Raw genomic sequence first — 11,400 nt, 5'->3', positions numbered from 1 at the left:
ACATTGGTAAAATGTATTAAGCAATTTAGAATGAAAAAGTAGTTTACATTTTGATCGCGCGAAGAGATTGCATATTTGACGCAAAACAATGTCAATGTTTCGTGCTCTTGGGAAGTATAAATACGCTTGAGAACACATCGAATTTATCAGTCACCTTGTTTAGTCGACACAGACAACACAGACCTCAAACAATTCAAAATGTTCAAATTGGTGGTGTTGTCCGCTCTTCTGGCCGTCGTTGCCGCACGCTCCAGGTCTCTACACCTGCCCTCTGGCTTACAGCGCTGCTGTTGTTGGAAGCGTACCAACTTCCGTCAGCATCAAAGCAGCAGCGTCGTCCACAGCGCCGCTTTGACCGCTCCACGTTGTGACACACGCTCCAGTCGTATCTGCTTAATATATTATTATATTTACTTAATAAACTAAAATTATATATCTTCCTTAAACTATAATTATGCTTATTAATAGAAAATTATTATTTTTTATGGCATTATTTTATTTAAGATGTGCTACAATTTTTTAAATTGAAAAAAAATCTGATTATGAACATTAGGAATACAAATATTTAAAAAAAATGTTTCATAGTTCAATTATTTTGAAATATTATTATGTATAAAGATAAAGTTAATTTTACTTTAAAACTATATCATAAATTCATAAATTGAAGTATACATATATTTCTTTATTATAATACTCTGATTCTTTGTTTTTGATACATATTATTTTACTGTGTATTTTTGTGTGCTTTGATGTATTTATTTGAATTTCTTCTAAAAAGTACATGAAAGTAAATATAAAATTAATGTATATTTAAAATCAAAATAATCAACTTGATCTTATCAGGTGTTAATCAGATATATAAAGAATATATAACAAGTTGATATTTGTTAAATATTATAATAGTACTTCAAATTAATTCCTTTTTTTTTCTTTTCAAAAAGTAGAATTCAATTATTTACAATAATGTCAACTATATTTAATATTAAGAATAGAATTATAAATTACAAGTTAAATTATTAAAAATGAAAACCAATATTTTTGATGTTCAAAAAGCGAAGTATTATGTAAGATAAGCCAAATATTTTAATTGTTGAATTTGTTTTCGTTGATAAAATTAAGAATAAAATAATTGGTTTATAATATAATTTTAAAATATTAAAAGATTAAAGTTATATTTTCTAATTACATAATTTAAGAATGTATTCTACATAATATATTAATAATAATAACAATATTTATTGCATCAGTCGTTCTAAAAAAACATATACCGAAATAAAAAGAACAAAATATATAAATGGCAATAATATATTAATAATTCAGATATTAACTTAATTACTTAAAAAGAACACGGTGGATAGGTTATATTAAAAAAGAATTAAAAAGACGTATTTGAATTTCAGAATTTTATTTAAGTTTTTTATTCATCATAATCAAGTTTAGTATACAACGGTTCCATGAACACCGTGGTATCCGACAGCAGGGGCACCTACGATTTGAGCGGAGTGAGCAGCTACTACTGGAGCAGAGTAAGCGGACAAAAGTGGAGCGGAGTAAGCAGACACAACTGGAGCGGAGTAAGCAGAGACAACTGGGGCGCTGTGAATAACTGGAGCGCTGTGAACAACTGGAGCAGTCAAAGCAGCGCTGTGGACTACGCTGCTACTTTGATGGCTGACGGAAGTTGGTACGCTTCCAACGACAGCAGCGCTGTACGCCAGAGGTGCGGTGTAGAGACCGGGAGCGGCGGCAACGACGGCCAGAAGAGCGGACAACACCACCAATTTGAACATGTTGAATTGTTTGAGGTCTGTGTTGTCTGTGTTGACTAAACAAAGTGACTGATAAAATCGTATTCTTCGCCATCCTATTTATACTCACTACTATTGACATTATTTGCGTAACATTTGCCTTGCGCGTCTGAAACATAATTTCATTTAATAAAATACGTATTATATAACTTCAATTTGTAAAGTTGTGATGAACATTAATATTCAATGCGTGTATTGCGGTTCTATATTTGATTATCTTAATCTATTTACTTCAAGAGGAACAAAAAATATAAACGATTTAAAACTAATAGAAATAAAATTGGAAACACAAAGTTACTATAATTGAAGTTAAAATAAATGTCCTTCTCGAATTATTTTACAATAATTAATATTTTTTCATAATTTTCAATTCTTTATAAATATCATTTATTTAATACTATTATATTTTAACATAATTAAATGACATTATTTGTGTATATACTGTATATTTCTCAATTTTCCAACAAAATATTTTTCTGTTGTGTTACGTTAGCCTATTTATCAATTCAATTCCAGTTATTACATTTTTTATGAGTTCATTAAAAACCAATCAATAATTAATTTCATGTAAAATAATTATAAATTTTTGGTTAATAAAAATGCTGGCGACGGAAAAACTATTAATATTTACAGATTTACTTGTTTTTACATAATTTTGTTTTCATATTAATATGCAGCTCTCTATATTTAATTTGATTCTATTGTACACACGTATTCTTGTATACCAACAATAGATAATTACATTTTGAAAATAAATATTTCAAACAATGTTTTTATACATAATAAATACTAAAGACCGGTTAAATCTATAAACGTTAGTGTCAAATTTCTAAAATATTATGACTTTGCTTTAAATATAAATATAAATAAATAAATTTTATCTTAATTATTGAGATCAATAATTTTTATTGATTATTCTTTCATTGTTTCAAATCATTAAAAGATATTTAAAAATCCATGAATTATAAAACAATTCCTTGAAATTTAAATCCAAACAATCCAACTTATCCTCCTCTCTAAATTCTGTGTCCCTCGAAGCCCAAATATCCTTCCCAAATTTAGATATCCTACATTATCCCTATTCCAATACCTAATGTCCCTCGATTGATACACACTTGTTCCTACTCCGCTACTTTTTTTTCCATCATTCTTCTGTTGTTCATTTGTATATTATTATTATAATACTGATATTATGTCATAATTAAACTTATATTCCCGGGAGGAAAGACATTGTTCATTAGCCCTTTGGCCAGCCTATTAATATATATTTTTTTATATTAGAATTTATTTTTTTTTATGTGTATAGAATGTACTTTTTTTTCATATGTATTGATGTTTGGCCAATAAATTATAATTATTTATTAAAACAATATATTTCTTACGGGTATAAAGACACCTATTTATACATTTCTGTAGTTTTGAACGAATAAGGAAATAAGGTTAAACATGATTAAACAATTTTGTTTAGTAGACAACAGTTCCGTGGAGACCGTGGTAACCATGGATACCAACAGCTGGGGCTGCTACGATTGGAGCAGCATGGGCAGCTACAACTGGAGCAGAGTAAGCGGAAACTACTGGAGCGGAGTAAGCAGAGATGACTGGAGCAGAGTAAGCCGATACGACTGGAGCGGTGTGTACAACTGGAGCGGTCAAAGCGGCGCTGTGGACTACGCTGCTGCTTTGATGACTGACGGAAGTTGGTACGCTTCCAACGACAGCAGCGCTGTAAGCCAGAGGTGCGGTGTAGAGACCTGGAGCTGCGGCAACGACGGCCAGAAGAGCGGACAACACCACCAATTTGAACATTTTGAATTGTTTGAGGTCTGTGTTGTCTGTGTCGACTAAACAAGGTGACTGATAAATTCGATGTGTTCTCAAGCGTATTTATACTCGCATGGTGCAGGACGCGTTGACATTGATATGAGTCATACGTGCATTCTCTTTAAGCGCCGAAAATATAAGGACAATATTCTTTCCTTGTTCAACTACTTGTTAATCTTATTTATTTCAATTAACAACATTTATTTTTGTTTTTCAATTTTCATATAATTTACTTTGTTTTTAATTATACATTTTAAAAAGGACTAAAGGATTTGGTCCTTAAAAGTATCTTAACGTTAGGTTGTAATTACATTAAACTTACAAAGCATCATTACTAAAGAAGATCTATCTTGTTTGAGTAAACTTATATGAAGATTACTTATCTTTCTGATTCGTTTGTATTCAGTAATACAAAATTTCATATAATAGAATATATTATAAAAAAATAATATATATTTATTTTTATATTAAAATAAAACAAAATAAATAGATTATTAATTATTTCAAATTACTTAAAATTTAATATCGGTAACAAATAGTATGAAGTTTTATTTACGTTGTTAATTAATAATTCAATAATTTAGAAAATGTATGTAGTTGTATAACTTCAAAATTCTCAGATTTAGTTCATTTTGAGTTTCAATGATTATATTATAAATATTTATTGCGATCAAAAGTAAAAAATAGTTAAATACTAATATTTATTACAACAACACAAAAAAAAACATAATTTAATAATTCCATACAATAATAATGAAACAAAAAGTCAACTGCTGCAAAGGACTATTGATTATATGTCTTTATGTCTGAATAAATATTTATTAATACTGAAAATATCTTTCAAATTAGGATATAAATAAACTTCATCACATTCTTCATCATGATTATCAAACGCAATATTATAAATTGCATTTGGTTGTGTTTATGATATTTCTAAAGTCTAATATAAAAAACAAAGATTTTGTTTTGATAAAATAATTTATTATGGGATAAATCGTTCATAGCCCTTTATATGCATGTAAAAACATGTGTACGATAAATTATGTTTATAATTATTAATTTATAGAATGCATTTTCTAATTATTAAAATATTTTTTGAATAAAATTGTAATTTGATTATAATGAATTATTCGTCAATGTTTAATTAATTTACATTATTATAATTTTATTCATGTTATCGTTGTTAATTTATAAGTAAAAAATATTTATTTTATGTTAGCTGAAAATTAGTAAATATAAAGTAAAGGTTAGTAAATTGATTGATTTGAAAATAAGTTATTTATATGTCAGTTTAGTTTGGATGTCTAGGTTAGATGACGTACAATATTATTTATAATTACTTAATTGTTTCATCTCAACTTCAAGGTATAATTAAATAATGTTCTATTTTCAATAATACTTTTTATTTATGTTTATCATTACAAAAGTCATTAGATTTAGTAGACAACAGCTCCATGAAGACCATGGTAACCATGAACTCCGACAACTGGGGCTGCATGGGCAGCTACAATTGGGGCAGAGTAGGCAGAAACTATTGGAGCGGAGTAAGCAGAGACGACTGGAGCAGAGTAAGCCGATACAACTGGAGCGGTATGGACGACAGGGGCGGTCAAAGCAGCGCTGTGGACGACGCTGCTGCTTTGATGGCTGACGGAAGTTGGTACACTTCCAACGACAGCAGCGCTGTACGCCAGAGGAGAGGTGTAAAGGCCTGGAGCGGCAGCTACGACGGCCAGAAGAGCGGACAACACCACCAATTTGAACATATTGAATTGTTTGAGGTCTGTGTTGTCTGTGTCGACTAAACAAGATGACTGATAAATTCAGGGACTTTTCGCGCGTTTTTATACTCGCTTACTAAAGCTTTGACATTGGATATACGTCACATATGCATTCTCTTTTTAGTATCAAATTTCATAACTGAAGTTTTGTTTTCTTCATTTTTCAGTTGTTATATATTATTCTATATCAATTATTTTTATTACCTTATAAATAAATGAATCTAATCAAATACTTATTTGTTTCTAAAGTTTGGAGTTTATCATTAATTATCCTTTTTTTTTTAATTTAACTATAATATATTTCATAAATTTTTTAATGAATATTAAAACAAAATAAGATATAATAAATAAAATATATTAATTTATTAAAGTTAAAGTTAAATGTATAAAATTATTATTTTTTTATGACAGGACGCCACGCCAATAGAAAAATATTATATCCTTCTCGGCAGAAACACTTTGAGGCAAATGGGACAAATTAAAATATGTAAATAATGAAACATAAATTCCTAGTCGGAAAGATTTAGGTCCATATCACTTTAGTCAAAATTAACCATTAAAGTTTTTATATAAATCAATCAACAATAATTAGCCACTATTTTTTGTAAAAAATAGATATTCAGGAACTATGTACCTCATTTAGAAAAAACATGATATAATACATAACTAACAATACTATTACAAATAATTTATTTTTCTCATTCAAAAAATTAAACACGAATAAAATAAGCAAAAAAAAAACAATAAATCAGAAAATTCTTATTAAAATGTTAATACATTTAGTTATTATTTATTTAGTTATACATACATTATATATAAATAATTACGATTTCATCAAAAAAAAACTCAATACAATAATCAAAATAAAATAAAATTCAACTTCTGCTAATGATCATAGGTATAATATATAATTTTTCATAATTAATTGAGTAGAAAATATATTTTAGCATAACACAAACTTCAATATAAAAAAATATAAAAGCAAAAAATAATAATTTTCAATAAATAACTACAGAACTATCATAAATTCCGCCCAATGTATTATTATTTTACTTTTTATAATCCTTAATATCATGTTTTTAAATTGTTGTCTATTTGGGCCAAGAGGCTGTAGTTTTTCCTTCTATTATCATTTAATAATATAAAAAATAACATACATTTGTAATTCTATATTTCAAATTATTGAAAACAGTATATATTTAGTCATATTTCGTTAAGTTGACTTATTTTTTATATTTCATTATAATAGTGAGAAAAGAACATTATTGTCATACTAATGTTAATTTACATACAATATTCGTACATTTTTATTTAATTCAATGAATATTGGTTAGTTACCAAGTTATTTAAATTTACTGAAAAGTATGCTTATTGTCACAGACTTTTAAGATTATCATAAGAATCAGGGTCACTCATAATCATATCTTCAACTTAAACTAATAGCTGACTTTTTATTAATAATTTTATATAAAAATAATCAAAGAATATTTCTTTCTAGGTTTATGAAATAGGTAAAAATAAAAAAGATAATTGTTTATGCATTTTTATTTTTTAATCAGGAAATTAACATTATTTAATAGACAACAGCTCCATGAAGACCGTGGTAACCATGGACACCCACAGTTGGGGTAGCTACAATTGGGGCGGCATGGGCGGCTACAACTGGAGCGGAGTAAGCGGATACTACTGGAGTAGAGTAAGCGGATACCACTGGAGCAGAGTAAGCAGAGACAACTGGAGCAGAGTACGCAGATACAACTGGAGCGGTGTGGACAACTGGGGCGGTTAAAGCGGCGCTGTGGACGACGCTGCTGCTTTGATGGCTGACGGAAGTTGGTACGCTTCCAACGACAGCAGCGCTGTATGCCAGAGGAGAGGTGTAAATGCCTGGAGCGGCGGCAACGACGGCCAGAAGAGCGGACAACACCACCAATTTGAACATATTGATTTGTTTGAGGTCTGTGTTGTCTGTGTCGACTAAACAATGTGACTGATACGTAAGAAATCTTCGCGATCGTATTTATAGTCGAATGGTTCAGTAGGTGACATTGATTTGAATCACATGTGCATTCACTTTAAATCCCAAATTGTATGTTATTGTTTTATATCTATTTCATTTCTTTTAATAGATTATTATATATGTTATATTATAACAATAAATTCATTATTTTATATAACTAAAAACATCTTATATTTTTATTTCTAAATTTGTTTTTTTTTTATAATAAAAATGTACTATAAGAAGATATATGTTTTTAATTATAAATTATTGATTTGATTGGGATTAGGTACAAAAAAAAAATGCAAGGTTACTTTTGTTCTGACATAGACAAGTTGTTTATTATATGTAAATTCAGGTTTCTATTGCATATTGTTGTTGTACATTTAGATATAGATCAGAAAATTGCTTTTAATAATATCCGTGTCCGCCCAAACTAGAACCACCCAATCCACCTAAAGACGAACCTCCCAAAGAAGATCCTCCAAACCCGGAGCCTCCATAAGAGCCTCCTAAAGAAGATCCACCCAAAGAAGATCCTCCTAATGAAGATCCTCCTAAACCAGAGCTTAATAAAGATCCACCATGTCCGGCTATGACTCCTCCACCATAGGATGAGACGATTGGAGCAGAGGCAACCAGTGGTGTAGACACGGCGTAGCTGCTGCTGCTTTGACGGCTAACGGATCCTGGAACACCGATTCCTCCAGTGCTGTAGCCCAAAGAAGATGACAGGTACCCAGGAGAAGCGGTGGCTACGGCCATGGCAACGAGGAATACCAATAACTTGAACATTTCTGTGCTGTACTGTTGTGTTTTGGTAGTCTGAATCAATGAGATGACTGATGCCAATCGTTTGATTGACACCCTATTTATAGTAAGTTTATGTAAGAAATTTGATTTTTATTTAACGCCTGTATTGCATTCACATTGCAATTTGATCGCCATCATTGCAGCGTTATGAGGTAATGTAATATAAGTACTATTATTCATACACACAATAAAAAAATAATATAAGTTACATATTTTTTTCTTCACTTTAAAGTAATAATAAATGTTCTTAACTAATTAAGTTTAAATTTTCTATTTTTTTAAATAATTATTAATTTATAATAGTTAAATTTGTATTGACAATAAATTAATATAAAGTTCTCTGTAAAAATAAAATACTTTTATATTTTCTTCGTAATATGTATATATATATTTTTTCTTAAATAGATTTTGGTAAAAATAAATCGTTACTAATGATTCGATTATATCAATTCAATAGTCAGTTTTGTACATCATTCATCGTTCACCATGCAAAAAATTGTATCTATTCAATAATGTGGTATAATATATTTACATGAGTTCAATATCTTTCCAAAGTCATAAACAAAATGTTTTATGATACTATGATTTTGTAAAGACAAAATATACATTTTTGCATTATGTTAGCCCATCAAACTCAATCTAATCATAAAATGATCTATTTACAAGAAAAAGAAAGTAGTAATCTAAGTGTGATCATTGATTTGCTGAGCGTTATGTTTGTCTTAATTAAATATTGGAATCATTTTAATTTTTGATTTATGTCAGATGAACTTGATAAACGATAAATATTATTTTCTATAGAATAATTTAAGTTCACATCATTAGTAACCAAAATTACTACCAAAATGTACTTCACAATTAATACTAATTTTAAACAAATCAATAAAATATACTTTCAATTTAAATATGGCGGAGATAGTTTTCGAATTTAAATATTGTGTAAGATTATTATAACTAGTATAATCATATAGGATATTAGGAATTAATTATTAAAAAAAAACATAATTCTGGTTCCTCGAAAGTTACATAAAAATATCATGGAAATAGGAATGAAGTTTCAAAACTGATTTTTTGATTAAGTTTGTTATTAAATTAAGTGTTATTCAATAGTTGCAATAAATATAAATAATATTATATTTTATACTAATAAATAATTAAATGTTTGATACTTTTTTGAACTCTTATTTCATAATGAATATTTTGTATTCATAATGCATAATGATAAATATTATATTCTCTATAATTTCACGGACAAATATGTTTATTTTTTTTTAGTTAACCAATATTAATGAAATGTAGGTAGATTAAATTTTAATAGCAGATCCATTAATAAGAAATGGTTTCGTTATTTGTTTCGACATCGTCATTATAGTTTCCATTTAGAGATTTACGTAGGTCTTTAGAAACCATTACGCCTGAAACATTCTCATATTTATAAGTCCTTAAAGTAATGTATAAATTCCAAGTCTAAACAACTTTTATGTCATTTATACATTAAATATTCTAATTTGTTTTATAAAATTTACAAATTTTAAAGCACTTTAAAATACTTTTTCTTACTTGAAAAGTAATATGTTTTTGCGAAGGATAAAGGATATTTAAGAAATAATAATATAGTTGGTATTGCATTTTAAAAATCACATTTATTGTTACAGTTGTAGCTTTACTATTGCATTGAATCCTTGTTTTTTTCTTCTTGTATCGTTTATTTTATATGGGGAAATGGAAAAGTCATCATCGTTTAGTAGAGAACGCCGTGGCCGCCGAGAAGAGGTCCGGCCAAAAGAGACCCAGCATGTCCTCCCAAAAGGGAACCTCCGTGACCTCCAAGTAGGGAACCTCCATGACCTCCAAGAAGAGATCCTCCAAGAAGAGATCCTCCAAGAAGAGATCCTCCAAGAAGGGATCCTCCGTTACCAGCGAGAAGTGGAACAGTGTACGAGTTAACGATGGGTGCTGGTAGTGGAGCAGATGCGACTACTGGAGCAGAGGCGACTACAGGGGCGGCTTGGACGATCGGAGCAACAGGGGCAACGGCGGCGGCAAGTGCTGCGCTATGGACTATGCTGCTGCTCTGATGACTGATGGAGGTAGGTACACTGCCAACTATGGCGGTGTTGTAAGCCAAAGGGGCTGACAGGAGACCAGGGGCTGCGGCAGCGACGGCCAGAACAGCAAACAACACCACCAGTTTGAACATCTTGGTATATTAGTTTGGTCTTTGTGTTGACTGAACAAGTTGACTGATAATTCTCTTGCCTTCTGCCACAGTATTTATACATCGAAATGTTGAAACAAATCATTGATACCTAACGATATACCATGCAGATATCAAATATCTCTGTATACTAATGTAATAAATATTCTAGAAAAACAATTTTTAATGAACACAAATATTTGTTTATTCTTTAATATTATCGATAACAATGGTAATAATTTGAAACTATTGAAATTTACCTATTGGATGAGTTATATAATTTAAGATTCTATTGAAGTGTTAAAATCTGCTTTAGGGCTAAGCAGATTTTACTAGAAATACGTATTATTTTATTTTAGAATTTATTTTTTTCTTAAACAATTAAAATGGGATTTCTATTAAGGTTTTATTTTTATTTTTGCAATAAATATTATAATTATTATTAATTAAAATAATACACATCAAATAAATTTGCCAAAGAAAAGTCTTTAAAAACTGTTTAAAATATTTTTAAATTTCATTTAATGTAATAATAATAAAAATTTATTGGCCTAACATAAATAAAAATAAAAATTATATATTAATAGGCTGGCCAAAGGGCTATCGATTGAGGTCTTTCTGCCCGGGAACATAATTTAATGAAAGAACAATATAGCATATAGCAAAGTAATGAGAGGAATAAAAAAAGCAGCGTAGTAGGAACAAGTGGGTATCAATCGAGGGACATTAGGTATTGGAATAGGGATAATGTAAGATATTTAAATTGTGGATGGATATTTGGGTATCGGGGGACACATAATTTAGAGAGGGAGGCTTTGTTGGACTGTTTAGATTTAAATTTCAAGGAGAGGGAAAGGTATCGGTCGAGGAGAGGAACTATTTTGGTTTTGGAGATAATTTTTTTTTTTTTTTTTTTTTTTTTTTTAAAGCAATCTATCTACAAGAAGAAAAAAAAAAAACAGATAACATGCTCTAGAT

The 11,400-nt window shown here is 29.3% G+C and overlaps 6 protein-coding genes across 7 annotated transcripts; all 6 read right to left on the bottom strand.

Moving 5' to 3' along the window:
• Positions 1-1,436: 1,436 nt before the first annotated feature.
• On the bottom strand, positions 1,437-1,829 carry LOC108564467 (vitelline membrane protein Vm26Ab-like). Its single transcript, XM_017923525.1, has one exon. It carries the CDS (start codon positions 1,788-1,790, stop codon positions 1,437-1,439), a length of 354 nt encoding a protein of 117 aa, XP_017779014.1. The 5' UTR covers positions 1,791-1,829.
• A 1,443-nt stretch (positions 1,830-3,272) lies between these two features.
• Positions 3,273-3,655, bottom strand: LOC108564466 (vitelline membrane protein Vm26Ab-like). The gene has a single exon (XM_017923524.1). The coding sequence runs from the start codon at positions 3,615-3,617 to the stop codon at positions 3,273-3,275; it is 345 nt and encodes a 114-aa protein (XP_017779013.1). The 5' UTR covers positions 3,618-3,655.
• A 1,361-nt stretch (positions 3,656-5,016) lies between these two features.
• LOC108564470 (larval cuticle protein F1-like) lies at positions 5,017-5,437 on the bottom strand. Its single transcript, XM_017923529.1, has one exon. It carries the CDS (start codon positions 5,396-5,398, stop codon positions 5,069-5,071), a length of 330 nt encoding a protein of 109 aa, XP_017779018.1. The 5' UTR covers positions 5,399-5,437; the 3' UTR covers positions 5,017-5,068.
• A 1,538-nt stretch (positions 5,438-6,975) lies between these two features.
• Positions 6,976-7,394, bottom strand: LOC108564469 (larval cuticle protein F1-like). Its single transcript, XM_017923528.1, has one exon. The coding sequence runs from the start codon at positions 7,353-7,355 to the stop codon at positions 6,987-6,989; it is 369 nt and encodes a 122-aa protein (XP_017779017.1). The 5' UTR covers positions 7,356-7,394; the 3' UTR covers positions 6,976-6,986.
• Positions 7,395-7,823: 429 nt separating this feature from the next.
• Positions 7,824-8,207, bottom strand: LOC108564465 (glycine, alanine and asparagine-rich protein-like). The gene has a single exon (XM_017923522.1). It carries the CDS (start codon positions 8,205-8,207, stop codon positions 7,824-7,826), a length of 384 nt encoding a protein of 127 aa, XP_017779011.1.
• A 1,641-nt stretch (positions 8,208-9,848) lies between these two features.
• LOC108564468 (cuticle protein 63-like) lies at positions 9,849-10,478 on the bottom strand. Of its 2 annotated transcripts, XM_017923527.1 has the most exons (2): positions 10,119-10,478; positions 9,849-10,088 (listed from the first exon to the last, which is right to left on the bottom strand). In XM_017923527.1, the coding sequence occupies exons 1-2, from the start codon at positions 10,423-10,425 to the stop codon at positions 9,967-9,969; spliced, it is 429 nt and encodes a 142-aa protein (XP_017779016.1). In that variant the 5' UTR covers positions 10,426-10,478; the 3' UTR covers positions 9,849-9,966. The 2 variants fall into 2 exon arrangements, with proteins under 2 accessions (XP_017779016.1, XP_017779015.1); XM_017923526.1 differs by having other exon boundaries at positions 9,849-10,478.
• Positions 10,479-11,400: the final 922 nt, after the last annotated feature.

The sequence above is a fragment of the Nicrophorus vespilloides genome, unplaced genomic scaffold, assembly GCF_001412225.1.
Source record: "Nicrophorus vespilloides isolate i.1.1-1 unplaced genomic scaffold, Nicve_v1.0, whole genome shotgun sequence".
NCBI classification, from domain to species: domain Eukaryota; kingdom Metazoa; phylum Arthropoda; class Insecta; order Coleoptera; family Silphidae; genus Nicrophorus; species Nicrophorus vespilloides.
This window is presented reverse-complemented; position numbering and strand designations above follow the sequence as displayed.

Excerpts from the sequence above, each read along its gene's own strand:
- LOC108564467 (XM_017923525.1), bottom strand. The coding sequence starts at position 1,790 with ATGTTCAAATTGGTGGTGTTGTCCGCTCTTCTGGCCGTCGTTGCCGCC.
- LOC108564466 (XM_017923524.1), bottom strand. The coding sequence starts at position 3,617 with ATGTTCAAATTGGTGGTGTTGTCCGCTCTTCTGGCCGTCGTTGCCGCA.
- LOC108564470 (XM_017923529.1), bottom strand. The coding sequence starts at position 5,398 with ATGTTCAAATTGGTGGTGTTGTCCGCTCTTCTGGCCGTCGTAGCTGCC.
- LOC108564469 (XM_017923528.1), bottom strand. The coding sequence starts at position 7,355 with ATGTTCAAATTGGTGGTGTTGTCCGCTCTTCTGGCCGTCGTTGCCGCC.
- LOC108564465 (XM_017923522.1), bottom strand. The coding sequence starts at position 8,207 with ATGTTCAAGTTATTGGTATTCCTCGTTGCCATGGCCGTAGCCACCGCT.
- LOC108564468 (XM_017923526.1), bottom strand. The coding sequence starts at position 10,425 with ATGTTCAAACTGGTGGTGTTGTTTGCTGTTCTGGCCGTCGCTGCCGCA.